General features: G+C 41.5%; 1 protein-coding gene across 4 annotated transcripts in view; it reads right to left on the minus strand.

Moving 5' to 3' along the window:
* Positions 1-55: 55 nt before the first annotated feature.
* Positions 56-27,919, minus strand: part of kank1a (KN motif and ankyrin repeat domains 1a) — a 60,525-nt gene continuing 32,661 nt past the window's right edge. For 2 of the 4 annotated variants that reach the window (XM_071483909.1, XM_071483910.1), the window contains exons 2-12: positions 27,297-27,424; positions 14,098-16,779; positions 11,531-11,653; positions 8,891-8,999; positions 8,365-8,586; positions 6,335-6,422; positions 4,956-5,175; positions 3,028-3,170; positions 1,912-2,112; positions 1,235-1,333; positions 56-1,047 (exon numbers count right to left, since the gene is read on the minus strand). In XM_071483909.1, the coding sequence (XP_071340010.1) occupies positions 985-1,047; positions 1,235-1,333; positions 1,912-2,112; positions 3,028-3,170; positions 4,956-5,175; positions 6,335-6,422; positions 8,365-8,586; positions 8,891-8,999; positions 11,531-11,653; positions 14,098-16,779; positions 27,297-27,333 (3,987 nt within the window). In that variant the 5' untranslated portion in view covers positions 27,334-27,424 and the 3' untranslated portion in view covers positions 56-984. Of the gene's footprint in view, positions 1,048-1,234; positions 1,334-1,911; positions 2,113-3,027; positions 3,171-4,955; positions 5,176-6,334; positions 6,423-8,364; positions 8,587-8,890; positions 9,000-11,530; positions 11,654-14,097; positions 16,780-17,737; positions 17,918-27,296; positions 27,425-27,919 lie in introns of those variants that run through there. The other 2 variants (XM_071483912.1, XM_071483911.1) reach the window with 2 other exon arrangements.

Consider the following 27,919-nt stretch of genomic DNA (forward strand, 5'->3'; position numbering starts at 1 on the left):
TGTATGTGACCTTTAAATGTAATCATGTGGGTGATGAATGAAGATGAGACACTGATTTATAATCTGTAACTGATGTTTATTGTTATATGGCAAAGTCTCAGGCACTTCAATTCTCATGTGAAGATGAAAGTCAGTACCTTGATAAACACTAGAGCAGGACAGACAGTTTATATTACACATGAGAGACAGAGAGAAACTGGACATGAAGACAAGAAGAGAGAATAACTAAACTCTACTGACCACCGTATGTACAATGAAATACATATATCTGCATTAAAAACTATACTTTGATAAATATATAACTTCATGGATCGTTAAGCAGTAATAGGACATATTCAAAATACTGTGATTCTTCTTTTTAAATAGATACAAAGGATTTGTATAAAAGTACAGTTCCTCCAGTCTAGGTCACGTCTATTCACTGATGCGTTCGTCAGGCTGGGCGCACGTGTGTGAGACCGGGATGTTGAGGTGAGCAATATATACAGGAAATATTTCCTCTAACATGTGGGTGGATTATTCTCCATTTGTCTACTCTGATGCGCTCAAAAAAAAAAAAAAAAATTAATCACAAATGAAGATGTTTTGATGCTCTTGAATGATCAACATCGAGCTTTAGAAATAAAAAAAATGGTCAAATTGAAAAAAGGAAAAAAAAAAAACTAAAAACAAGGCAAAAAAATAAAAATAAAAAAATGTATTTAGTAGTTGGATTTGTGTCCATGTTGGTCTGAACCCCAGTGGTTTGCTGATTATTTCAGCCTGAATCTGATGGGACTTGAGGCACCAGCTGGTTACATTCATGTTCAAAGGACACTTTGAGAGGTGTGCACATAAATTAAAAAAAATAAAAAATCTTCCAGAAATCTCATTGGTTGATTAATTGGTTGGTTCTTGGGATTAAGTCCCTCATCCAGCTGTGGGTAAGGCATCGTTCAGCGTGAACCAATAGCAGCGCAGGGTTTCTGGGCAGAGGCGGGACCTCTAATCGAACATGCCTCTCCGGGTGGGACTGGGTGACGTCTTCCTGCCGAGTCGAGGGGTTCCCTAGAAAGACACACACAGACACACATTTCAGTGGTTCGGACCAGAGTCAAGGTGGAAACGAACATGAATTAAGGAGGACGGAGATTTTCTTTATCTGGATCAGAGGGTGTCACTGTCAAGACTGTAAAGCCACATGAGTTAAATTTGTGGTTTTGGGATGTAAAAATAAAATTGATTTGAGACTTACTGGAGACTGGGCTTTGGAGAAGTTGACATGTGCATAAAGCAACACTGCAATGTCCTTGTGTCCGGCTTCCAGTGCTATGGACAGGGCATTACTCTCGTCCTGCAGCGAGGGAAACAACACAAGTCAACCAGGGAGATGGAGAAGATTCAAAGTTAGAAAAACTGAGAAATAAAATCTGTCAGATAGCGATCAATCAGTACTCAGTAAATCTAGAGCAACTACAGTAAAGGACTCTCCAGGAATCTATATGAACACAGACAAAAAAGGAAAATATATCTGCTCGTGTCATTATTTAAAGGACTAATGTTTTCTCAGAACCTGGTAAATGGTTTTGTCTATAAAGCATCACAGGACAATAAAAAATGCTGATCACAGTATCCAACAGCACAAAGTGACATCTTCAAATGTCTCGACTCCACAGTCCAAACCCACAGCAGCGCAGCACATTTAAAAACCTGAAACTATCAAAGGTTTGGTATTTGTGCTTGTAAAATGATCAATTTATTATCAAAACAGCTGCAGATTCATTTTTTTTTCCCCAATCGATTCATTGATGCGGCTGGGATCTGCAGCCACAGACCTGACTTCCTATGCTGGCTGTCGTGCAGCTTGTTTTACAGTTGGATACAGGAAGTGAAGAACAGTTTCCTGGCGCTGCAGCTTCATGAGTTACTCACGCTGTCGCTGAGCGTGGCGTCACAGCCGGGTTGAGCCAGCAGCAGCTTGACGATCTCGACGTGGCCGTGTTCGCTGGCGCACATCAGCGCCGTGGAGCCCTCGTCGTCCTGGACGTTGACGTCGGCCCCGTGACCCAGCAGAGCCCGAACCATGTCCATCCTGCCGTGACTGACCGCCAGCATCAGCCCCGTCTGACCAGCCTGAAACAGAGACAAACAGCGAGGTGAGGGAGCTGGTTTCACGCTGCCAGGTTTGGGGTTAAGTTTAGGACTGGGTTAGGTATTTAAATAATTAATGCACACATTCATTTTCTCTATTGATTCTTTAGTCTACATCGTAACATCGTGAAAAACGTCCTTTATAGTTTTTCAGAACTCAGTTTATTCAGTTTACCACCACATCTGACAAAGAGAAGCATCAAATCTTCACATTAGAGAAGCTTGGAGTGTTTGAAACTTTCGCCTGAAATCAGGTATCTTAAAGTTTTTCTCTCTATTAACTGATCCAGTAAAAAAGTCACTGATTCCGGCTTCACAGACGTGAGGATCTGCTGCTTTAACTAAATATTTAGTTACAGCCGTTGGTCGGATAAAACAAGCAGTTTTACGGTAAGTTGTTCTCCATCAAAATATTAAAGGTCCCATATTTTACACTTCTCCTGTGTTTTATTTGAAGTGTTGATATCCATAAGAAGATGTAGTTGTGGTTTTGAAAAACAAAAACCAACTGAATGTTTTTTGGTTTTTTTTACATCTCCTCCTTACCTGTGTTTACCACTTGGTGTCACCAGAATATCATTTTCCTACTAAAAAGTACATCTGATAATAAACTTTCTGCTAAAAACTTCAACTGCACAGTCTACTTCTGTGCATTTCTGATGTCATAATGAATCACAAAAAGACTGGCAGACAAAAACACCTCATTAGAAACCTTTTGAATAACCTTTATTAATGCTGGTATGTCAGTCAAGCGCGCTCTGCCTCTTGTCAGCTTTAACCTGCTTAATTTACAACCTTCATATCGCGGCTCATTGAAACCTAAACCGTGTGTGGAAGCTGCTGTTGGTGCCCTGCCGCTGCCCTCTGACCTCTGACTCCCGACCTCCAGTCACTGACCTGGCTGGCTCGGGCGTTGACGTCGCCCTTGCTGAAGAGCTCCTCCACAATGCGCATGTCCTTTGGTGTTTCGACGGCTGCCAGCGCTGCCAGCATGATGGGTGTGTATCCTGCCTTGTTCTGCTGGTTCACGTTGCACACATCTGACACACACACACACACACACACACACACAGATTTAAACACCTCAACATACTTCTTCATCATGGGTGGTCTCAGTCAGACCCTCATATGCTCTGACTGCCTGTGATTGACTCGTCACTGTCTCCGCCTGTCAGTCAACAACACAACAACATACAAGACCTGTGATGCCTCAGTCGATCACTTCTCCTCCGCCCTCAAAAAAAAACTAGAGTCCCGGGACCACAATGCTTTGTCTGAGCCTTAAAGAACTCATCCTTTACTCTTTCTGCAGGCAACCTTTTCAGGCCAGGAGACATCAGAGCCTGGATGGGAGGGAGGCGGGTATGAGGGTGGCTGCCCCGCCACCGAGGGGTGGAGAGGTCTGAGGAACTGGGACGGTGTGAGGACAAAGGCCACAATGGGAACAGGGGGGTGGATACGCTGTCACACAGCACAAGGACACAAAAGGCCGATGAGACAAAAGGCTTTTAGAGCAGCGAGTGGCCGGGACCTCATCACAGTCTATTGAGCCTTCAGAGAGATCGCTGCATGGATGTATCGAGGAGGACTGTGTGTGTGTGTGTGTGTGTGTGTGTGTGTGTGTGTGTGTGTGTGTGTGTGTGTGTGTATCAAAAAATAAGTTTCCTCTTTACCACAACATTAGTACATGTTTTCTTCTTTCTTTTGTTTTTCTCATTAGTTTTTCTATATTATTTATACTAAATCTAATCTTGGTTTAAGAATTCATAAAGCAAAGAGCTGTCACTGACCCTGTGGCCATTCCAGTTTCCTGTCCACAGTTTTACACACTTATTTTGTTGAAATGCTCCCTCTGGGCTGCAGGGTGTTGTTTTGTTTTGACCCCTCCTCAGTTTTATCCTTTATTTTCAGGCTTTGAGCAGAGTTAGTTCTTGTCTTAGCTACACTTTCTACACACTGTTCATTTCAGGATAAATTGGACTATTTGCATGTGACTGGACAGTTTTTATGAAAGAAAAAAAAAACATTTAGAATTACTTTGCCTGTATGTCCACAGGATTTAAGCACACAGTAAATATCTTCATAACATTCAAAAGGATCAGTATTATAATAATATAATAATCATGTTGACAAATCTTATCCTTCACTGGGTAAAAGAAAAATAAGCAAACAAAAACCTATTGATAACGTTAACCCATTAAAAAGCTGTTATTGTTGTTTGTTGAACCATTGAGATCACTTTTGCACGTTTGTCTTAATTTGAAAGTCTCAGTAACGACGCAGACAGGAAATGCAAAGAGGGAGAGCAAGAGGATTACGACATGCACCAAACGTTCCCTGCTGGAACCAAACCAAAGGACATTTTGGTCACATTGTTTGTTTTTTTTAACCAGGAGAACATCAGACGCTCCTCGATTTAATTCTCTGTTTGGGAGGAAGAGGAAGAGGAAGATGAGGAGAAGCCAGAGAAGGTGAAGTTTTTTAACTCAACTGGCAGTTCTGCTGATGCAAAATAGTTTTACAGTTTTTACATTTCTGGGGTGAGATGGTTTTGTCAGCTGCTGTTTCCAGGGTCAGGACTGAAGTTTTAAATTGCAACACTGAAGCCAACACAGACGACCATTCAAAGTGCTCAGAGAAAAAAATTCAAATATCTGCAATTCCCTGACAACTGGGCAAACTTCATCTCCTGAGCAGGATTGTGTCGCACATGGTGAGATTTTACAATCAGCTGCTGTGTCTAAGGTCGATTTAGAACGTTTACAATTTGTCCTCATCTGAACTTGTTGCTTTGATATTTCAGAGACTTTCAGAGTCGCTCTCACCTGCATCCAGCAGCTTCTTCACCACCTGGAAGTTGGAGTGCGACACGCTGTAGTGCAGCGCCGTGTTGCCGTTGCCGTCGGCCATGTTCACTATGTGGCGCAGCACGGCCGGCGAGATGGCCCCGAAGGCCCCCAGGTAGTCCTCCACCATGGCCGCCATCGCCGCCTTCTGGCTGGACACACGGAACCACTCGTGTTGCACTGTGTTCAGACAGGCTCTCTAAAAAAAAAAAAAAAAACCAGAATGAGTCATCACGTTAGAATAATGATAATAAACTTTCATACAGACAACGCAGCTCAAATTGTTCACACCATTCTATACACTTTTAGAATGAATAACATGTTCATACATGATGGAACCTGAACTCTGCTATTCCTCTCAGAAAAATTCATAATGTGCAGTAGCTGAAGTGACACTGAACGTCTACTTTTAATTGTTTTAAACTGAATAAAGAAAACATCAGAATGAAGCAGTCACCACGTAGGTTAACAACCTTTATCAGTGAATATTACCATAAATTCTGACTTTGGTTTGAGTCTCGTATGCTGTGAGACTTATTCTGAATAATTCTGAACTTCACTTAAAAGCAAAAAATTTTGAACCAGAACAACAAAAAACAAGCACGACAGAGACAGGCAGTCCTTGGATTGCCTCACAGCCTGAATATTAAAATATTAGGCCTCTGTATTAAAGAACTTGGTTTCAGGAATGTAAAATTTCAAATGTAGTGGAATTTAAAGCAGCTGTTCGTACGTTTTCTCTGCCGTTGAATGTGGTTTCTTGCTGGGAGCAGGCGATGATTGTTGCTTGACAAGAGCTTCGGCTTTGGTGTGTTTACGAGACAAGAGGTTATAATATGGCCTCGGAGCAGTGCTGTGTCTTCAGGGCAGATTGGAGGCTGCAGTGAGTCGCTATCGCAAAGTGATGAGGCGGGCCAGGGCTAGCTGGTTAGCATGCTAACTTCAGTAGAAGAAAAGACGTAATAGAAATATTGGTGTTGTTTTCCACCTCTGGAGACAGCTGTTAGTGAGTAAAGGAATTAAGTTTAATGCTGAACTTGCAACATTTCTTCTAGACTGGTAAATAAGCAGCTGCTAATGCTAACGATTGCTATGTAGCAATTGCATAACAAATAGCTCCTTACTGGTCACCAGGCAGACACCTGACAGACTTGACTCCAAGACTTAAAACAGCTCTGGCTCTTACAGACAGATAATCTGGTGATGGAAGCTTGTAACTACTGAATATGTTAAAAAACCAGTGGGACTTTTGTGGGGTCTCCATGTTTTTGTCAGCACATTGAGATCCAGTCAAATACTTCAAAAACTACAGTAGAGTTGAGTGTAAACATGACGAGAACAGAAGTGAAGCTCCTCACCAGATCTTTACTGCTCACGGCCTTCGAGTCGCTGAGGTGAGTTTTGAGAACGTTGCAGGCAGCCAGCATCTTCTCACTCAGCTCATACCTGAAAGAGGTGACAGACAATAACAAACCATCATTTTAAAATTCAAATAGCCTCAATCCTGTGTTCCTATGCTTTTATTCTACTGATTTAAAACCTTTATATGCATATATTACTTTTATCGACCTGTGTCCTATATTAAATGTTTTATTGTTTTTATATATGGCTTTTATTTTCTTAATTCATTACAATGTTTATTGCTTATCAGTTCAAACTGTTTTTACACTTGTAGATAATTGTATTTCTTCATGTTGTATATTTTGTTTCAGGGCATCCTTGAAAAAGAGAGCTTGCTCTCTCTGTATAAATAAAGGTTTGAATGAATGAATGTGCTCCTTATCTATTAAATGCTCCATATTACAGACTGTCAAATAATTACATCCCACAATAACATGAAAAGGAAAAAATAACCGCAACTGCTTTTATCAGATCTTGCAGCAATTATTTTAACTTGTCGACACACTGCATGTATAAATGATCTTTATTATTCAGCTGGTTTTCTACTGTGTTTGGGGTGAGTCAAATTTCCACATCTGGTTGGACGATAAAGTTTTATTCTATTCTGTTAAAGGTCTGAAGTTTGTTTTTCACAGATGTTTAAGAGCAACCAGCACTGCTCTGCTTCTACTCTTCATAAACGTGGTTATTGTTGCTATTTATTTATTTATATATCAATCAAAATCAACCAAACGTGAAAATGAAAGCCACTGATTCTCCTTGGATTGAGATGTATGCAGGGAAAATACATCTGTTCTTTACACAGATGTTTTAGTTTCTCATGGTTTATTGGCTATTTGGCAAATAAGAAAACTGTTGGATCTCTTGCTCAGGTAATACAAAAAAAACAAACAAGCAGGTGCATGTTAATCTTTTACCTATGTAGCTATTAAAGGGTCATTGACAAATAAAGCTTTTAAAAATGTTGGTTTTTTTTTTAAGTATTTTTAAAATGGATATCATGCATATTTTTGATATTGGAACAATGTGTTTCAACAAGCCTTATTTATTGTATTTACAGCATTTCAAATTTTTAAATTCATTTTTTGACTGTATTTTTAACTTCACCACCTGAAAAATGTCAGGTGGCGCAACCAAATTTTTGTAAAAATTTATATTTTATACTATACTTTATACTATACTTATATACTAGTTTTTTAATAAAATGAGGAGTTTTATAATAAAATAACATTTTCCTAGTTTTACCTTGGTTGTACCACCTGACATGAAAAGTGTACCATGAGTTGAAAGTAGCTATTTTTATCAATATTTGAGAGAGCTCTACAAACCTTTTCACTCATCAATAAAGATCACCTGGGGTCCTCTGGCTGATGGAATATCCTGTTTGATGTTGTCACTATTCACTTCAGAATAAAAGATGCATGTTTCCAGTTGCACCACCCTGACATTTGACAATACACAAATTCCTGGATAAAAGTTTTTTATTTGAAAGGTCTCAAACATGAAATCATGCCACAGTATTTATTTTGAATTTATTATTATTAAAATATTATATTTAATACTTCTCTCAGGCTGTTCATTAACTCGGATGGTTGCGCCACCTGACATTTTGGTGGTTTGAGAGGCCAAAATATAAAATATATACATTATTATAATGTACTGAAAACATGGTCAAACTACAGCAGTTTTATAGAATAAAATGATGCATGTCATGAATTCATTAAAATTATTTTAAAGGAAAGTAATACACTGGGACACAAACATATGCACGTCATGTCAATGACCCTTAAACCTGTCAGGTCTGTACTGTACCTCTTAGAAATCAAAGTGAAACAAGGAACCACAATAAATATATAGGACAAATCAAACACTTCCTGATGAACTGCTTTACTATCACATGTATCTCACGTGGCATTTGAGGCCATTAAGGACAAACACTAGGTTAGTGCAATAAATAAAGTGCTGAATTTAATTCTCACCAACCCACCTCTCTCTCGCTTCCTGCTTCTCTGAACTTTCATCTTCATCCTTCTTGTCCACATCCTCGGCTCCCTCAGGCTGGAACTCCTCCCTGGTACTCTTTCCCTCCACATTCTTATTTTCCTCCTTTCCTCCGCGCTCCTTCTCCTCATCCTCTTCCTCCTCTTCGTCCGACCCAGAGGAGCTGCTGTCCTCTGAGCTGGAGTCGTCACTTGATGTGCTTTCATACCTGAGTCACAGGGAGGCGACAGAGATACACAAACTTGAAGACTCAGGTGTTGGGAGGCAGCTCAGATTTCACGACATGTGAAGGCACCACGCTCTCATCCAGAGAACCACATGGATGTTAACAGGCCCAGGTTAAAGAGGAGAGAACATCAACACAACTGCCTTGTAAATGTAAAGCAGCAGCACCTTTAACCTCCAATGCATGACCAAACCACCATGTTAAAGCCACTTTAAAATACAAAGTAAAATATTGATCATTGGGGTTAGTTTAAACAGGAGAGCCCGTGAATACATTTCCCACTCACCCTCCGTTCACGCCGACAAACTGCAGGTTCTTCTTGGTGCCGTTGGAGTCGGCTCTGCCGTCTTTCTTCTTCATGATGGATTTCAGGGTGTTCTGGCTGCACGGCTGCCCTGAGGGAGAAGAAGAATACAGCACGATCATTTAGACAAAAAGGTCCATTACAAAGTAAATGTGACACTTACCTTAAATTCATGGGTCACAAAAGTTAAGTTTGCTCTTAACAAATAGGCAACTGCTGCTGATTTAAAGTCTACAAATGCATCTTTTCTCATGTATTGTTTCCTTCTCATTTTCTTATATTTTTAATAATAATAATGTTCCTTACAAAACAGAGACGTTCCAATACCATTTTTTCTTTCCCAATACCTGAACTTGTGCATCGGCTGTTCTGAGTTCTGATCTGATACCAGTGCATTAAAAACTTTAGCAGCTATAATCTATTAACCCTGTATGGATGTGATATGATTGCTGTCATGGGTCATGTTGAACCCTTTGTAAAACTTGAACAAATACTTGAATCCCACAGAATCTTTTCGTACTTGACAACATCTGGAGGAATTTAAAACTGTTGTCTCCTATTGCCGTAAACTGTCGGGTGACGCGCTTCGACTCATTTCTCCGACCGTCTCTCGTCTCTAGGTTAGAAAAGCTGCGTCAGTTAAAACAGAAACAGTCGTTCAAAATGTAATAATTCTCAATAATTTATAAGTTATAGGTCTGGGTCCGGATAGGACAGCATTTGGGTCTGGGCTTTGGTCCGCCTATTTGCGACCTTGGCTAACGGCTAACGATAGGCTTCTTCTTTGCCGCTCTAAAAGCTGTTCCCATTGGCCATGCAACGCAACCAGCAGCCTACTGTTTTAGAGCGGCAAAGAAGAACTTATTTCTGGGAAAGTGGCTTTTTATCTGAGTGACTCGGGTACTCGCTAATTAAGATAAGATAAGATTGTCTTTATTAGTCCCACAGTGGGGAAATTCACAATTCCCGATACAGTAGTTCAGGCAATATCAGAGGCATTTACGGTAGTACTACCGTTATCGGAACAGCTTTATTATAAAATATCCCTTTAGATTTAGATTTATCGATAAGACTGAAATGCAGCTGCAAAAATGGTCAGCCAGCCTCATTAAGACAGGCTTTTATTAAGACATCACAAAATAGAGTCATGTAAAAAACAAATAAAAAATATTTTCAAAAGCACACAAAGTAAAAGTGTCAGACACATTTAAGAGAAAAAGTGTTAAAGGTGGGAGAGACTGACTCCTCAGTGACAACAGAGAGTTTATTCCCTTTGCATTGTTCTCCTGCAGCAGTAACAACAACAACACATCCTGACAGCAACACAACTTAACTACCAACCCCATTACAAATGGCCGATAAAGCCTGAATGGTCCTCTAAAGTTCAGTGACATGATCGAGAGCTCTGGGAGAGAGGAAAACAACCATTTAGTGTCCATCTCATGTTCTTTCCAGAGCGATCTGTCAGCGAGGCGCTGGAAGTTGACCCAAACCCTGAAGTATCTCAGTTATTTTAAGTACAGGCTTGAAAACCAAAATCTCAGCAGAGGAAGCCTGAACGCTCAGCACATCTGCCAAGACCTGCCCCGGTGGAGGGGCCTCTCTCAGTTGCCCCGGGGGGACAACAACTGAGAGAGAGTGACCGCGTGTGTTCATGTAGCAACTTGTATGTAGCTGCATGTGTATATACTGGCGTGTGTAAGCTCAGTAGCAACAGAGTCATTCAGCGCGTTTCTCATGTTTTGACAGGTGGGAGCAGCGTCAGGAGGAATCCACGCCGATGATGATGATGTTTGTGGCCATATTTATACATGAAGAATGTGTGAAATCCACACAGATAATGGCATTCAGGCACCATATGGTGGGCCTCTACTCCTGAAACAAGCACAGCCTTGAACATCTGCTGCCATTTCTGAACCAAGTGTATTATTATCACTTCACCACCGAGGAAAGTTATCAATTTTCTGTTTAGAAGATGCATTTTTAGCTTCCAAACCGCAGTCTAAACATCTGATCAGATAACTTGGTGCAAAAACATCAGGGTTACACACTGACACAGCCTCCAGCTCAGTCAGCCTCTGTCCACCAGTACACTGCATTTAAAAATCAAATGCATTCAGTTTTTTATTTCTGAAACAAGGCTTCTCTGTCTTAGAGAAAGAGAGACTTGTTTCCATTCTTTGCTTGTCTATAGGATTGTACTCTACATGCTTGCAATGTCGGACACTGTACATCACTGAGCTGTAAGATTTTATTTACAAATAGTAAGTTTCTCTCACATCATTGTTCTTTGTGCACAAATCCACAAATTAAAAGTGTGTCATTGTCGTCCTACAGCACTTTCTTAAGTGTTTCTATCAGGAGGTGGGTTCAGTAGTTTGGACCAAAGGCAAAATCAAAGGCTTAGAGCAAGACAGGTGAATTAAATTTGGACAGAAACCTACAGCACCACATTAACATAGTGACGTTAACTGTCTTAATTCAGTATCTTATTGGTGGACATGTGTTTTTGCACAGGTAGAAGACATGTGAGGCACCAACCTTAACAGTGGACTATCACATTTGAATTTCACCGTAAACATCAACATTTGAGACGGTGTTGTGTTGTGAAGACAGCCGTACCGTGTAGTGCTGTAGACATCTGCAGGTCCATGCGGCTCTTCTGCTCAGCTGCACTGATCTGCTGTTGCTGTGAAGGTGTGTTGGCAACGGTGAGAGACTGGGAGCACAGCTGCTGACTGAGCTCTGAAACAGGAGGAGACGTAGATGAGGGTCAGTATCTGAACGCACAGGTAGGGAGAGCCTACTCAATTATGCAATGAAAGTTTAATGCAATCAGAGGTTCCTTGTGGAGTTACCGACCTCTATGGATGCTGTACATTGTCATCTTACTAATAATAATAATGAATGTTGTAACTCTGGACGTGCATGCTACAGGCACAAGGGTCTGGTGAGTAATTTGCATTCTATTAAAGTCCTTGAAAACCTTTTTCTTCATCAGCTTGTTACTTGGCCTGAACAAAAACAGCAGTTCCTCAAATGATCACTTGAGGCTGGCTCCAAAAGTGGCTCAATCCCCATAAATTCAAATGTTAAAATGGCCAACTTTACGTCCATCTTTATTATTTTACAGGGCGGTCTTCCGTTGTGTAATATTTGTGCACCAATCCATTAGATTTTAATCAGACTGTGATAAGAGTTGTAGCCACTGTAATTCAAGTTGGATCAAACAAAACCTGCACATCACATATTGTTGAGGCTGATTAGTTCATTTAGAAAATAATGAAATAATTTTCTACTATTTTTCTATTTCTTAAACTCACTGGCTCAGTTATGCAAATGAAGCTAAATTAAAATTAAAAACTGACTTTTACATCAAAGTCTGGACATGTCTATGAGGGAGTTTATGACAATTCAAACAATGTAGGTTTCAAACATTAAAAAAAAATATCAGCTTTGTAAATGTTTTATGAGAAATAAATGAGAGGTATTGGAAGTCTAAATGTAGGAAGTGGGTTTAACACGTTTTTGAGGCCTCAAAGAAAAAAAATTATCAATTAATCCATCATCACAAAAATAACCAGTACCTTTTGTGAATATCAAAATTTTTAAGTCATTTCTAAAAAGTAAAAATTCTCCGGTTTCAGCCTCTCAAATGTCTGTCAAATTTCTGCTTTCTGTCATCTTGTATAATGTGTATATGTTTGGGTTTTATCAGACAAAACAAGACATGAATATGTCGCCATAGGTTTTGGGAAATGGACGTTTAGTTGTTGCCCTAATGATAAGTAGGGCATGTTATGGTGAGTTCAGGTGCTCAACACAAAACAGCTTCAAAATAAAAATGCACCTCAAATCAACTGACTGCTTAAAGGATCTTTGGATAAAGTTGCATACAGCTATTTTGGATCTTAGAGCAACTACTTGTAAACAGAATCCAACTCCAACCACAACTTTCAGGATCTAAACAGACACTTTCATGAAGTTGTTCTCGATTAGCTTATTGTGTCCCGTGCTGTGATTATACTGAATTTACAGTTATCGGAGAAGGACATACAAAACATACCAAAAGAGGCCAGCAACCGACCAGAAACAAGCTCGCACACAGACAATTGCCCTGCACTCATGTGCCAGCCAGCATGAATGCAGGTTATGTAACTCAGAGGGAGCCATGAATCAGCATCAACAGTGAGGTGTTAGTGAAGGCAGGGCGGTCCGCAAAAACAACAAGTGGCCGATTTGTGCGACGTTACTGGCTCCCGAAAAGAAATGAGCTCATTGTTGGTTCACGTCCAAAGCCCCCGCTGCATTTTTCAGGGTCAGAGATAACTTAGGCCTGTCCGGTCCCATCAGGATTCTCTCTGAGTGTGAACAGTGCAGCAGAAACTGGGCTGGCATTCAGTCCCAAACTACTTGTGTCTTTGTCAATGCTACAGCTGATTCACTGCCCTATGAACAGCCCGGCTAAACTGAAATTCATTTGTTTTACATTTCATACAATTAAACACATTTGAGTTTTTAACACAACTTTATACTTGCTGCTAATAATTATTTCATTACCATAATGACTTCCCAAAGGAATCTGAGAAAATGTCCCTGCATCCCTCAAAAGAAACAAATAACTATAATAATAGGGAAAGAAACTAAGTTAATTTACATCCTGTACCCTCTTTTTCCTCTTTGTAATTGAGGAGTAATCACTCTGGCCCCAAAGGCAGTGTGCACTTAAACACAACATCACTTTTGATTTGTAATTACTAAAACAGAATACATCTTCTTGCAATCATTAAGCATCTTAGCTTACTGTTTCTCTTTCAAATTTTCCAACTGTAATGAAAGACAGACATATGAAACTAATTTTAACTATTGTGTAATAACCACAATAGAGAGAGAAATAAAGCATAAATCAAACCGCACTCTGTCTTCAATGATTCCTCAGGCACTTGATAGATGGCGGACAGCTATTTTGCTTAAGCAAGATATTGTGTATTTGTGTGTGTGTGTGTGTGTGCTGTGTGAACATTTTCTGTTGTCAGCCCTTGAAGCTATGATTTGATTGCCTGGCTTGACTTTTCAACCAGTTATCACAAGAAACCCTGTTTGTGCAACACTTGTGGACGAGAAGGGACCCTGTTGTGAGAATGTGGAGCCATCAGCGTTCTCAGTGCTGGATGTGGGAAATGTCTCACCTTTGTCTAAGCCCACAGAGTCTGACTGCAGCTTGAGGATGTCCTCGGCACTTCCGTACTTCATGACAGAGTTGATGGACGAGAGAGTGCTGACCAGCTGACTGTTGATGGATCCAAACTGGGACTGGGGCTGACCAAAAGCTTCTGCCAGCTCAGTGTAGTTCTCCGCTAGCAGCATTTGTTGCTCCTGCAGCAGCTTTTGCACCCTCTCGATGTAATGATCTAGTCCGACACCCCCCTGGGCCTGAGCTTGCAGTGGTGCAGGCTCTGTTTTAACCTCCACGGTCTCATTGCTGCTGCTGCTGCTGCTGCTGCTGCTGCTGCTGCTTGTGACAGTTTCAGCTGGTTGGGAGGGGCCACATGCTATGTTTCTGGTTTTTAAGCCAACCAAGAAGTTCTCGTGGATGCTAACTGGTCCAACACCACAATCCTTGGTTTTAGTTGAGCTTGATTTGCCAAGGAATGACTCCACATCTGTGGTTCCAACAGCAATCGAACGCATCTTTGCTGTTGAGTGAACATCTTTGACGAGTCCCTCTCCAGCAGCGACCGTCCTCGTTTCCGTCACAGTTGTGTTGGTCTGCTTATCACAAGTGATCAACACCGTTTCAGTGAAAGAGTCTGTAAGGACAGCTGTTCTTGTGTTGGTGGACTTGTTTGCAACTTCTGTCTCAGTATTGGTCTGCTGAGTTGCTGACTCAGGAGCAGCCATGACACCAGCGTCCACTTTGCTCACAAGATCTGGGTCAGTTCCTTGCGACACCAGCGTCTTGATAGGACTGACGATCACATCGACTGAACAATCTCCACAGCCAACAGACCTGCACTCTTTACTCAGCTCTGTCATGGGTTTGCAGAGAGCCAAGCTGTCCACTGATTCCTCTGTGTTAACTCCCACCTCACAAACATTAAGCTCTACGCCTACCTGCTGGTGGCATGTCTCCACCCGCCTCCCTACACACTGGTCAGTTGTCTCCACACGCTCATGCACCACCCACCGGTCCATAGGGATCTCTGGGCCAGTGGCAATGCTGGTGACACAGGGTTGACAGGACACTCCTACAGTGTGGCTTTGTATAGTTTTAGCTGTGCTAACATGGCTGAACTCCAGATGGTCACCCACTCCGTGACTGCGCGTCTGGACTTTGGCCTCCACGCAGGCGTTGTACATCTCTGGCCTGGCCATCAGGCCTTTGTCCGCTTTTTTCTTGTTTGACCCACCAGCCACTTGGAGCTCCAGTTTTAACTTTCCCATCTCCATCTGGTGGGTGGTTTCTTTCAGCTGTACCTCCAGGCGGTAGATCTTCTCTTTCAGTGCTTCAATGGTCTGCTGCTGGAGGTCAATCTCTTTCTCAGCTTCACTGGTCATGCCCAGCATGGCCTCGGTCACGCCAACCGCAGCGCTGCGCATTTCCTGCCGCTCGGTCACTACCCCTGCATCCCGGAAACAGTGTTCATTAGTCAGTTTTCTCTGACTCACAGGAAGGTTGTTCATGTTCTCATCAGTAACTATGCCAATGGACTTTTGGTGGGCTTGGTTTTGTGTAAAACTATGAGGCTGAAGTTCATTTATATTATTGTCGTGGGTGGTCTTCTCCAGAGCTTGGACCTCTGCAGCCAGACGTCTGAACTCCTCCAGCCGCTGAGCGCTCTGTTCCTGGGCTTCAGGCTCCATGATGTGCAGCTCTGGTTCCTTTTGAATGGGGCCTGGGTTCTCCATTTGGTCAACACTGCCTACACTGTAGGAACGCTTACGAAAACCTCCGGGACCTGGATTTTTGGATTGAGCAGCCAATTGTCTTTTCTCTTCCTGTAGAACAGCAATCTTAACCTGTAAGATTGGAATGGTTTTCACCTGCTCCTCTAACTCTTTCAACCTCTTGAGGGCCACCACCATCTGCTCCCGGATTTGCTGAAGGTGTAATGGGCTGACGTTAGTTACAGGTGTGGCCATGCCAGAGCTCATTGGGCTGTGGCGGATTGAGCTGCCCATGGATGGTGGGTAGTAGAGGTTATACTCTCCATTAGGGAGGTGACCGTTGATGGGGAGAGGCTGATGGGTGCTAGGGGAGATCTGGCTTGGGGCCATAGAGCCTGAGTAAGAGGACAGCGAGCTGCTGGAGCCCATGCCACTGAAGCTGGCAAGACGGCGGCGAGGCAATGGCGGGTCGCTGTGTGGCTGCATGAGCAGACGCTCCTGTTCGAGCCTAAGACGGGTCTCCATGAGGGTCTTCTCCACTTGGGGGTTGTGACGAGGGGCAAACCTGGGCGAAGGAGGGGGCAGGAGCTGTTTCTGCTCTGCAGCGGTTGAGTAGGATTGTTGTAGGGGAACTTCAAAGGTCGCCCTGGAGAGGGTGGGGGTCAGCGGAGCAGCGACCTGGGGCCTGGAGGTGAAGAAGACCGGGGACTGCTTGTCGTCGCTGTTGGAGGAGGACAAGGAGTCTGTGGAGGTCCATTCAGCCTGAGCGCTGCCCCCGCCAGTGCTGCCCCGAGGCACTGCCAAGGGTTTGGCCACTTTCGGCTTCCTCTGGATACTCAGCTTCTTGATGGTGTTGCCCCTCTCAATGTCATCGACATACTTGAGGAAGTCCAGGTCTAACTGATAACCATAAGGAGTTTCAACATAGTAGGGGGCCACAGAGTCCTTGTCGTCTTCTGTGCTTGGGCATCTTTGTCCTCTTTCTGAAACAGAGAACAACATTTTAATTAGGACCAAAATGACAATTTTTACAAGCTCTAGGTCTACAAATGTAACAGACAAGTAACATGCAAAGAAACATAAACCTGAAACAGCTTTAGTATCAGGTGAAGCATTAAGTGTTTCCTCAGCCACTGACAATCACCGTAATTTGACAGTGCAAGTACAAACGTGTCTCAAGTTTCTGACATCTATGCAGGAAAAGCACGAGTGGTAATCATTTTGGCAGGGGTAGTTTAAGTCAGCCCAAAACTATGTGAGATCTGACTGTATGACGCAAACAACAACTAGAAAGTGGCATAATAAACTTCAAAATTAAAAACAAATGTTGGTTGTATGTGTATAATGTAGCCTGGGGTTGTTTGTGGAAACCAGACTATGGAAGTGCAAAGCTTGTTACACATAAACAGTCTATTGTTTACAAATGTTGACTAAGAGAAGAGCCAAAGGGGTCAGTGAGACAGAAAAACAGACTATGTCAATATTTTCTAGTCCAAAATCCATCCCTTATGTCAGCATTTTACAATTCACAGACAAAAATGAACCAATAATTACCACATTTTGAAAAAAAAAAACAGAAATAAAAAGTAAGCTACAGTAAATTTAGAGTTTCTACATTTTGTACAGATCAATCAAAGCTACTTAAATCCAAGTCCAAACTCCACACGTCCAGCTGTAAATGCTCTCGTCAGTGAGCAGAGATTAGGAGGCTCCACTACAGTTGCACTGTGTTGGCTAAATACAGCGTCTTGTTCTTGGTATGCCTGGAACTCTCACCAACTAAAGCAAACACAGGCTTGAAATAAACAGCCCTGCTCTTCCTCCCTGCTCCGGCAACTTCTCCCGTCAATCCTTTCCATTCAGCTGAAACAGAGGGGGGGGATTACAAGGCTAAGCCTGCTGCTGAAAACCTCACCACCTTGTTGTTAAAGCTTCACTCACCTCAGACCAAATGCACTTTCTCCATTTTTACTCTTTTCTTCTTCACTCCTCTCTCTCTCTCCCCCTTTCTCTCTGTGTGCCGGCTGTTTTAGAGAGCAGGATAAACTGTACTCAGATCAGGCAGAACTGCTGTTTCTCCTCACTGTGGACTCTCTCAATCCTCTCTCCATAAGGGGGAGAAAAAAAAAAATCCCACTATTGGTGTAAAACAAGCACAGCACTGCTCTGGCACACTATTGGACAGCTGCTTCCTCCAATCCTGTGAGGCTCTGAGCCGGGCGCTTCCCTACCCAAATAAGAGTCCTGTTATTCAGCTGAGGGGAGGTGAACTCACGACAATAACAGCCTGTTCTCAAGACAAATCGCTTCTCTACTGTGCATGTCAAACTTTTATACTGTGGTTTATGCTTTGATCCACCTTGCAGTATACACCTTCAATTCCAGCTTTCACAGCAATAAATCAAGGCCGGTCCATGTCTACATAAATCTCCTCATAGGGTTGACCTATTTTTCAGAAGTTACCTTACATTTTATAGCAAGTAAGGCTTCAACTACCACATTTTTCATCATTTTATCAATGATTTTGTTAATTTCTTTCCCAATTTTAATCTATAAAATGTCTTCACACTGCTTACCACTAACCAGTGGTTCAAAACCCCAAGATATTCAACATTATTCCATTTAGAGTGAACATAAAACAAAATTCACACATTTGAGATGCTGAAACTAGCAAATGTTTCGAGATTTTTGCAACTGATCGACAAAATCTCTGTGAATTTTCTGTCATGACTGAAACTGCAAGTTGATCAATGGATTAGTCGATGGACAGAATATGAATCGACCAGTGTTTTGATAACAGAATAATAATTGAGCCAAAGTGTCAAACATTCACTGGGTTCGGCTTCTAAAATATGAGGATTTGCTGTTTTTCTTTGTCAAATATAATAATGAGTTAAACTAAGTGGGTTTTATGACAACATCAGCCACTTGAAGACATCCTGAGCATTTCTCACTTTTTTCTGACAATTTATAGGGAAAAAAAAAAAACAATTAACCAAAGTTAAAACTCAAACATCATTTCACTTGTACTAAGCGCACTTTTTAGACAAAACTTTGACTGTGTTCTTTTTTGCACTGTCTTAAAAAAAAAAGCACATCCTGTTTTTGTTTTCCTGGTATAAATAATCCCTGTGAGGCAGCACAGTCACGGTCTTGTGCTGTCTGGTTTTGGAGGACTCCCCCTGGCACGAGTTTCTGAGCACTGACCGGCCATGTCACTCTCACAGAGGAGTGACAAGCGGCCCTCTGGTACCGCAGGGACCCCCAACAGCTGAGCGATGACCTCATAGACACAGGACAACTGAAGGGGTCACGCTTCAGTGACAGGGAGCCAATAGCGACACTGGCGAGAGCCCGGGACGCTGCCCCAGTTATCCACAGCTGTTACATTGTCAATTTGACAGGGATTACACAACACTGACTCAGCCAGAATCTGCAGGACTTTCTCTCTGACTCCTGTAATCGCTGTCAGAATTAGGAGATTGCACGACATGTTTTTGAAGAGATATTTCTAAAATTTTCTTCCTCTACAATCATCGGTTAAGATTAGACTGTGGACAAAACCAACAAACAAGGCATTTTTTCGAGATGAAGTGATTCCCTGAAATGTTCCCCAACAAGGTTTCCCAAATTGACCTCCACCAATATGACTAAGCCCTAAGGAACTTTAAAAAAAGACCTCCACCTCGAAAAAACTAAAGACTGTGTATGGCCTCTGCAGCCGATGAAAGGGACAGAAAAACAGACAAAGGAGACATTATTGTATCTTTGAAATAAATTCCGACGTCAGCTTCAACAGCAGGATTCCTCTTCCAGGTTTGGAGAGTGACGTGGACAAAGTTATATTTTGTTTACAGTTCATTCAGGTATTTCTGTATATCCTGATGCTGTACGACTATTAGATACTAATAAAGGCCGTGCTGAGAATGATCTTTATTGTCATTATTACTTTCTATGAAGCTTGGGCCATAACGAAAATGTATTATGATATACAATATTATCACAGTTTTTCCCCCCCGATATTTTAAAAAATATTGCATATGGTGGGAAATACTGCAATATTTGATATTATTGAATACTTGGCCCAGGCCTATTTTCTATCCCCTGAGCTGTACATAGAAACCACCCAGCTGTTTTTTCTTGTTTGACCTGAACTGCACCTCAGCTCTCTTCATGTCTTTGGTTTTCTTCTTCCTTTTGCGTAACATTAAGGTTTGCAAGGTGTTTAAAATATGTTGTGGCACATTATATTGTGATACAGAAATGTGACAATATGCAAAGTTAAAAATGTTCTTGTTCTGCTCTAGAAATCAAGAATCTGTAAGTAAGTTTGTGGCTGACTCTTATTCTTCAATTGAACCTGCTCTTCAGTTAAGTTTTACGTGGATATTTCTTTCATTTGGAGAATACAGCTGATTTTTTTTTTTTTACTGTCATTAAATCTCATGAGAAAAAAAAAAAAAAAAAAACAAAAGCCAACAACGCATTAGTTTGTCTCTCAATACTTTTTTGACTTCCCTTCTATGTCTCAGCCCCAAACGTATTGGTTCCTTCTGAATCTTTAAAAAAAGTCATAAAAATATATCTAGTTTCACTTAAAATAGCTGGGGACTGTAGTTTTGAGAAAATGTTACTCAAACGGGAGGAAATAGTGGATATATTTCGGGACTATTTTCAGCCGCGGATGAATCCATATTTGGTGCTCTAGTGAATATTTTGGGGCAGCTGGACTGTGAGTGTGAGTGTGTGTGTGTGTGTGTGTGTGTGTGTGTGTGTGTGTGTGTGTGTGTGTGTGTGTGTGTGTGTTTAGGACTGAGTCAAGATAAACTACAGTGTGTGTGTTCATGGTGATGAATCAACATGTGACCCAGTGTGGCTCATTGATTATTTGTTTTTACCATTAAACCTCTATAAATACCGATGTAGCACAACACAAAAATGTGGGAAAAACTGACCTTATTTGGTCAACAAGAGCTGAAGAAATTGACCAACAGAGGAGCTTTAATTACTGCCCTAAACATTATGCAAGTGCCAAGTCAACAACTTAAAAATAGCATTCAGGGCTTGGCGTGCAGCCCTGCTCCACTTCTCTCAGCTGGCATATTAAAATATTTCAGTCAAATTACCTCACATTAGCTGCGCATTAAATCCAACAGCATATTCTGTATGAAACTCTACAGCGGCTGCAGAGAAAATGTGGTTGTTAAATTCCAGGAGCTCCTTGCACGTCTTCCACAGCTGATTTCCAGGCCAGAGGCTCTAACAGGAACCATGTGCTGCCTGAACACAGTTGTTCTTTAAATTAAGTCAAACACACTGATATCAGAAAAGCCGCAGTCTAATTACTCAGCCAGATTCACCCACTCACTTATGTGACACTGGTGGGACACATGTTTTAGCCATTTCCAGGGTAACAGACAGGAAGTAGCACATCCACACTTCAGGCCTTTTCTGTACTTGAGCAGTAAAAAAAAAAAATTCATTTGCTTTTTTTGGTATGGTTTCTTCTACAACATCCTTTCAGTTACTTTTTTCTCTCCCTGTGTTTGCTCTTAAAATATTGCTCTGAAGGCCAGTTTGGGCCTTGATGTTAAATCTGTGAGGAAACACACACACACACAGGGCTTGGCTTATTTTGTACTGGCTCTGTTAAAGTTTAAATTTAGGGCTGACAAAAGCCTTTTAGCATCCTGAGCACCCTCGGAGACAGAATAAATTAGGCCACTGGTCTAAATCTGTCTGCCAGTTGTTTGTCTTCCAACCTGAGAAGAAAAATCTTTTGGTTTTAAATCAGTAATCTGTTAATTTTGTATATTTTTAGTTAGAAAATCAGACTCATCTCAGGTAAACCTAAATCATTTCTGTCAAACATCAGTATCTGTTTCCAGTTTGAGTCATCTGATACGCCCAGATAATCAAGCAGCTTTCATATACCATAAAACATGTAACTTATAATGTACCGACAGCCTGTGTCATCAGTCCATAAAACCTGATATTGCGCAGATCTCACCACACACCAGATTTCAATGACGTTATCATTTTTTCTGCACAAGATAAGAGAGTTTTGTGGGGGAGAAACATGTTTTGCATCCAGCTGCTTCTGGTTTTCTCCTCATAGGCTAAAAAATGTGTCACTTTGTTGAGTGTCACAACTATGAATCCTCTAGTCCACCAACATACACAGTTTTTATCACTGTGAATTGGAGGTTTTGGGGTCTTGGACTTTTGAATGGAGATAAAAAGCAGTTTGAAGAAATCACCTTGGGCTTAAGGAAATGTTGAGGGACCTGTGTATGTCTTTAGTGATGATTTACAGCAGAAACAATGAACCTATATAGCGGGAAAATGAAACGGAGGAATTAACAGAATTCTATGTGGTGAATATGATCATTAGCTGCAGTCCAAGTTTGATCTGTCCTCCAGCAGCTTGGACACATTTTTCTCAGATGTGCAGGAGCTTAAAAGTTAAACTTTTTCTGTTAAATGAGTCAAGAAACGTAACAAATACAGGAGCTTCCACCCAGGACACAAGGGGGAATTGTTTGATGAGCATGATTAAGACGTTCATGGTCACCAGATCTCACCCTGTGGGGGTGTTTTCAAACTTGTGTTGTTTTGTCCAGTCACATCAGACTCTGGTTCATTTTCCCCTCTGGGTGCGATTTGTTTGTACAGATCTGAGCACAGAATCATTCTTGGATTTGAAGTGAAACAACCGCATTGAGACTCTTTAGAGGAAGCGGTCTGGGTCGGGTCATTAATAAAGTCTGTAGAGTTTGTTTGATCTACAGGGAGTTCAGTATTCAAGTCTGCACGTCTGAGCTAAAGTTTGACCCAGGTGCACTTTGAATACAGCGGTGCAGAACAGTTGCTAGCTGCTAGCCAGAGACAGAATCAAGGTCTGGCCTGGATTTATTACCACACGCCTCACAGCTCCTCTCCTGTACACCCTTGCTGTATTCACCAGACATTTTCTGCTAATGAAGGCAAGACAGCTGGAAAGGAAAGCTGCGCCAAGAGTTTTGATTCTGATGACTTGCAGTGAAGCTTGTGCTGGTCTGCACCTCACTGTGAATGTAGTCTCAAAGTATGAAACTCAAGCTTCTGCAAACATCACGTAAAAGCACTGAAGTGTTCAGACCAGAGTGAAAGAGCTATATGTTTGAAAACGCCCCATGATACTTTGTTTTTGTCCTTGTTTTTACTGGTCTCACACACAGCTGCAGAGAGGAATAACACAGTGAAGTCTCACACTTTGCTCTCACTGAGAGAAATGCAAGTGCCTGGGTGGAGGGGACTCAAGTGGCCACACACACACACACACACACACACACACACACACACACACACACACACACACACACACACACACACACACACACACACACACACACACACACGTCCTTTTCTCATACAACCAGCCTGGTATTTCCTGGCTCTGCCTGTGAGCTGTATGTGCCTAATTACTCACGAGAAAAGTAGAGCCAACGTTTCATCAGCGCCTCACACTGTAGCAGCTCAACACAACCAACAGCTCAACACATCCGTCCATAAAAAAAATAAACTAAAAAAAAAAAAAAAAAAAAAAAACAGGAAACAAGACAAAAAACAATAAGTACATTAAAGCTGCACATTCCTGGCCTTTTCCCACATGAGCAGGGGCTGGACAGCCGGAGCCGAGCCGCCGACCGTGATGTATTTGCTGCTTCTAGAAAGTCACAGGACTCTGCCAGGCGCTGCTGCCAAATCCAACAACTTAACTCTGTACATGATGATGCAGACCGGAGGAAATGTTCGGGCTTCCTCTGCAAACACTGAGGCAGTTTGAAAAACGTTGCCCACCTCGGTCCTTTTCTCATAGATGGTCAAGAAAAACAATCAATGTCGCAGATGCAGAGAGGCTGCAGACAGGTTCTTTTCCAGTGAGGAGAGCTGTTATGAGTGAAGACTGATGGTTGTTTTAATAAAGTACAAAACATTTGATAAATAGGAAATGTTCTACAATGTCAGTCTGGGTCTGGAAACTAACACATTGTTTGGATTTTTAAAAAATTGTGTGGTTGTTTTGCTGCAACGACTGTTACAGACAGGAAACAGTAGTTTGACAAAATAATATCAATTAAAACAAAATAATAAGATCCAAGCTGCTGCAGTTAAGATTATGTTGCAGTACATTGTGTTATAAACAGCAGATGTAAAGTTTTTTCCCCCATCAACAGTAATTTTTCTCAACCACAAAAACGTGGTTTCTTGCTGGGAGCAGGTTGTGGCGATTTTTTTTCACAACACCTTCAGCCATTGTTGTGTTTACAAGCCAAGAGCTTATGATACATCTTCAGAGCAGATTGGAGGCTACACTGAGTCGCTATCAGAAAGTGACGAGACGGGCCAGAGCTAGCTGTTTAGCATGCTAACTTCAGTAGAAGAAAAGAAGTGATAGAGATGAGTTAACGTTGGCGTTGATTTCCACCGCTGGAGACGGCTGTTGGTGATTCTGAACTCACGTTTCTTCTACACTGGTAAGTAAACAGCTTATTTAATGTTAACGCTAGCAATGTAGCGCTAGCAAAACTTAAAAATAGCTTCTTAAAAAGGCAAAACAAATGGTTGCGATTAGCCGGTCTGGTTAAATCATGTCATTTATCAGTTTGTTTTTAGGAACAGTCATAAAAAAGAAAACAGGACTAGTTTTCAGAAATGAAAAACGAAAAAGTTATGAACCAACTTCAGTCTTATTGAGATTTTATACATTTTCTGTTTCAAATTATTTCACATGATCTATGTTTGTCCAGCCCCTGACAAAAGTACATCACTGTGCAGGTCATCTCCGATTTCTCTAGTGATCTGTTTTAATTTTCTATCAAGCAGTAAAATGCTTTACTATGGTGGAGCAATTAACATATCTTCTGCTGAATCCTCTTCGGATGTTCACACCATCGCACTGTTCGGCCCAGATGGCTGCAGGGAAGCATTTAACATCCTGATAATGGACCCTTCACTGCACAGTAAGATACAGTCACACTTAAACAAGCCAGAGCTACATTACTCCATCACCCATTGTTGCATAAAGACAGTAAGAGTCCAGACCAGTCAACAATTACACTGTTCAGTTTACAAAACCACAGCACTCTGCCCCTTTGGCACACAATGCTTTAACCTCACAGCACTTACAGAAACACACACAGACACAGTAGGAGAGGGACTGAACAGTACCATGGGGTACTTTAAGTGGCAGCTGGGTCTGTCCCTGCTGCAGAAACCAGACCACTTCAGTGGGTTTGAATTAGCTGCAGGGGGTCGACAAATCGGCCCCTGGGTTTTCTGTCCACAGCAGACTGGTGGCATTCAAGCTGGGCCAAAGCCATGGTCTGCTCTGAGCCATGACTCAGCCTCTGCAGGGTTTTTTATTTTAGACAAACAGAAGTTAACTGCAGGAGGGAAGATGGATTTGATGCTGTGGTGTTTTCTTTTTTTGGTGCTTTAGGTTAATTTGGCACCAGACAAACATCACATGCAAGAATCACATTTAAAGGTCCCATATTGTATAAAGGTAGATGTCCATGTGTTTGTGATTATAAAGCAGGTCTAGGTTCTATATTAATACTGTGAAAGTATAAAAGCCTCAGTCCACAGAGAAATGCACACAGCCTGTATTCAGAAAATGAGCCTGAAAACCAGCTGTCAGGACTTCTGGAACTTTGTGATGTCACAACAAAGCAGTCACTGCTCTCAGTCATGCCCCAAGACCCACCCACCTGGACCACAAGTTTGCAAAATACAAACTTTAACAACTGATAATATTTGACTTTAAAGCACAACATCACAGATTAGGACAAAACTGAATGACTGAGTCGTTTCGATGTCCAACTACCTGATCAAACTCAAACTTCATTATTCACAATGAATATCTCCACGTTTCAGCACCAAGTTCTGCTCCGGTCCATCCCTGCACTAAAGGTTGAATATCACCGTATTCTTGAAATTCCTCCTGTGCAGCAGGTGACCACTTTGGCATGTTGACTGCCAACAGTGCAGAGGAGCTATTTTTACAGAGTGAAGGGGGAGGAGGTTAGCTCTGTTAGCGTAGCATTCCTCAGCTTTTTTTCTCATTCTGTAAAAACTGACAATAAAACACTCTCTGTTGGGGGTGCAGCCTTTGAAGCAAATCCATATTTCCTTGATGAGATCTCCACATTAAAAGGGATCGTCTCAGCGTCGTGCACGCTCGTGGCAGACTGACGCTGACGACGGCGTGTGCAAGTGTCCTGCGTTGCTGTGCATTCCTGGAGGGATTTGGAAGCAAGAGGCTTCACTCTCTCCTGTTAGTCCTCCCAGGAATGCGAGCCGTCTGCAGGTGTGTGTTCAGAGCTGACAGTGTTTATTTCACACTGAGGCGTGGAAATCTTCTCTACGAGTGCAACGCTGTGTGAAAGCACGAGCTCAGTGTGTTTTAGAAGCACGAGAGGCTCAGAAACAACTAAGAGGAGCAACTTTGTTTGGACATTTTTTTGTTTTCCTCCACCATAAGCTAATGTTTAACATTCCTGGAACTATGTGTGATGAAGACTATGGGAACAAATACATAGATAAAGATCAAAAACATTTGTGCTTTAAACATTCTCTCATCTTTCTTTTCATTTATTTAATTTTTTCTGATGAAAATATTCATCAAAATGAATACTTCATACTGAAAGATAAAACTACTGTTGGCCAGCTGACTTTCTCTAGACTGGTATATCATATAATGTCCTCTTATATAAATTAACAATAACAATAACTGTAATCAAAAATTAATTAAATTAGTTATTTAGTTTTGCTTAGTGGAGAGTTAAGGAGCTGTTGGAGATGAAACACTGATGAATGCTGCAGGAGACATATTTAACGCCTGTAATCAAAAAATATTTTATTATATTAATATTGGAATGATAATTTAGCCCTGTATATCATGGATTTAACCCTAACACTTCTACACTATACAAACACCCACCAATTTTTTATCATGACTTTATTATGCGACCACTGATGTAAACTCATATTTTGGTTAAGTCACTGAATGACTTCAGCTAAAAGTAATCTTGACAATGATCTTTTTTTTTTTTTCTGAATTCTTAATGCAGCAGTGGAGAACAGACAGATGTGCTGCAGAAGCTGACCGGTTAAATATACATGCCTGACACAAACCTGAAACTAGACACCTGATCCACATTTAGCCGCATTGTCCCCCCATCAGGCTGAGTTTTATTTAGCCACAATCAGCACATATTGTTCACAAGGCAGCCACTTGACATGTAGGGATACATTTACTAACAATGCACCATGGGAAAACTGATTTTGTCACATTGGTGTGACCGACTTTTACCACCTCCGTCTAACCAATTACAGTATAATCATGTCCACATCAAGTCCTTAAAGAAATACATGCCACTGCATTACAAACAAAATCACAATTAAAAGCAAATGGAAGCAAAAATCAAATAATGCAACAAAGGGGTTTCGTTACCTGGGCCGTTGCCGTTCAGGTGTATGGTTTGAGCCATGGCTGCAGCTGTGTGCTCTCAGTCCCACAACAAGAGCAAGAAGTCATGCAACTGCCATGCATCAAGTCCAGATTACCATGCAACCTGCAAGCTGAGACAAAACACAAAGGAAACATTTACTCTCATGTCAAGTTTAGTCACAAGCAGACAGGTAAGGGGGGGGGTTAGAGACAGGTGTTTATATCAGAGCTCTCCACGGACATCACCAGGAAATCCTCGCATTAAAGCAGCTGGGGTCAGTGAGTGTTTGTTATTTTTGAGAACAAATTAATGGCTTATTACAAAAAGTTACCAAATTATTGTTTAACTGACCAATCATTTTAACATCATCATCATTGTTATCCAAAAATAATTGATTCATAATACATTTATTTACATTAGTAAACAGTATAAACTTAAATTACTTATTACTTAATTAATATCACTGTCAGTCAAACTGACGGCATGAATGTGAAAACAAAAGTTGTCACGGCAACACGACCTGTTGACAGACCCTTATTTTTGCTTATGGGCGTAAACCTAAAGAGAAATACTCTGAGTACACGACAGGCCTCCGTCCAACATGTGCTTTAGGTCCCGTCACACA

Source organism: Trachinotus anak, unplaced genomic scaffold, assembly GCF_046630095.1.
Source record: "Trachinotus anak isolate AG129_WGS33_773 ecotype Australia unplaced genomic scaffold, CSIRO_AGI_Tana_v1 ptg000008l, whole genome shotgun sequence".
NCBI classification, from domain to species: Eukaryota; Metazoa; Chordata; class Actinopteri; order Carangiformes; family Carangidae; genus Trachinotus; species Trachinotus anak.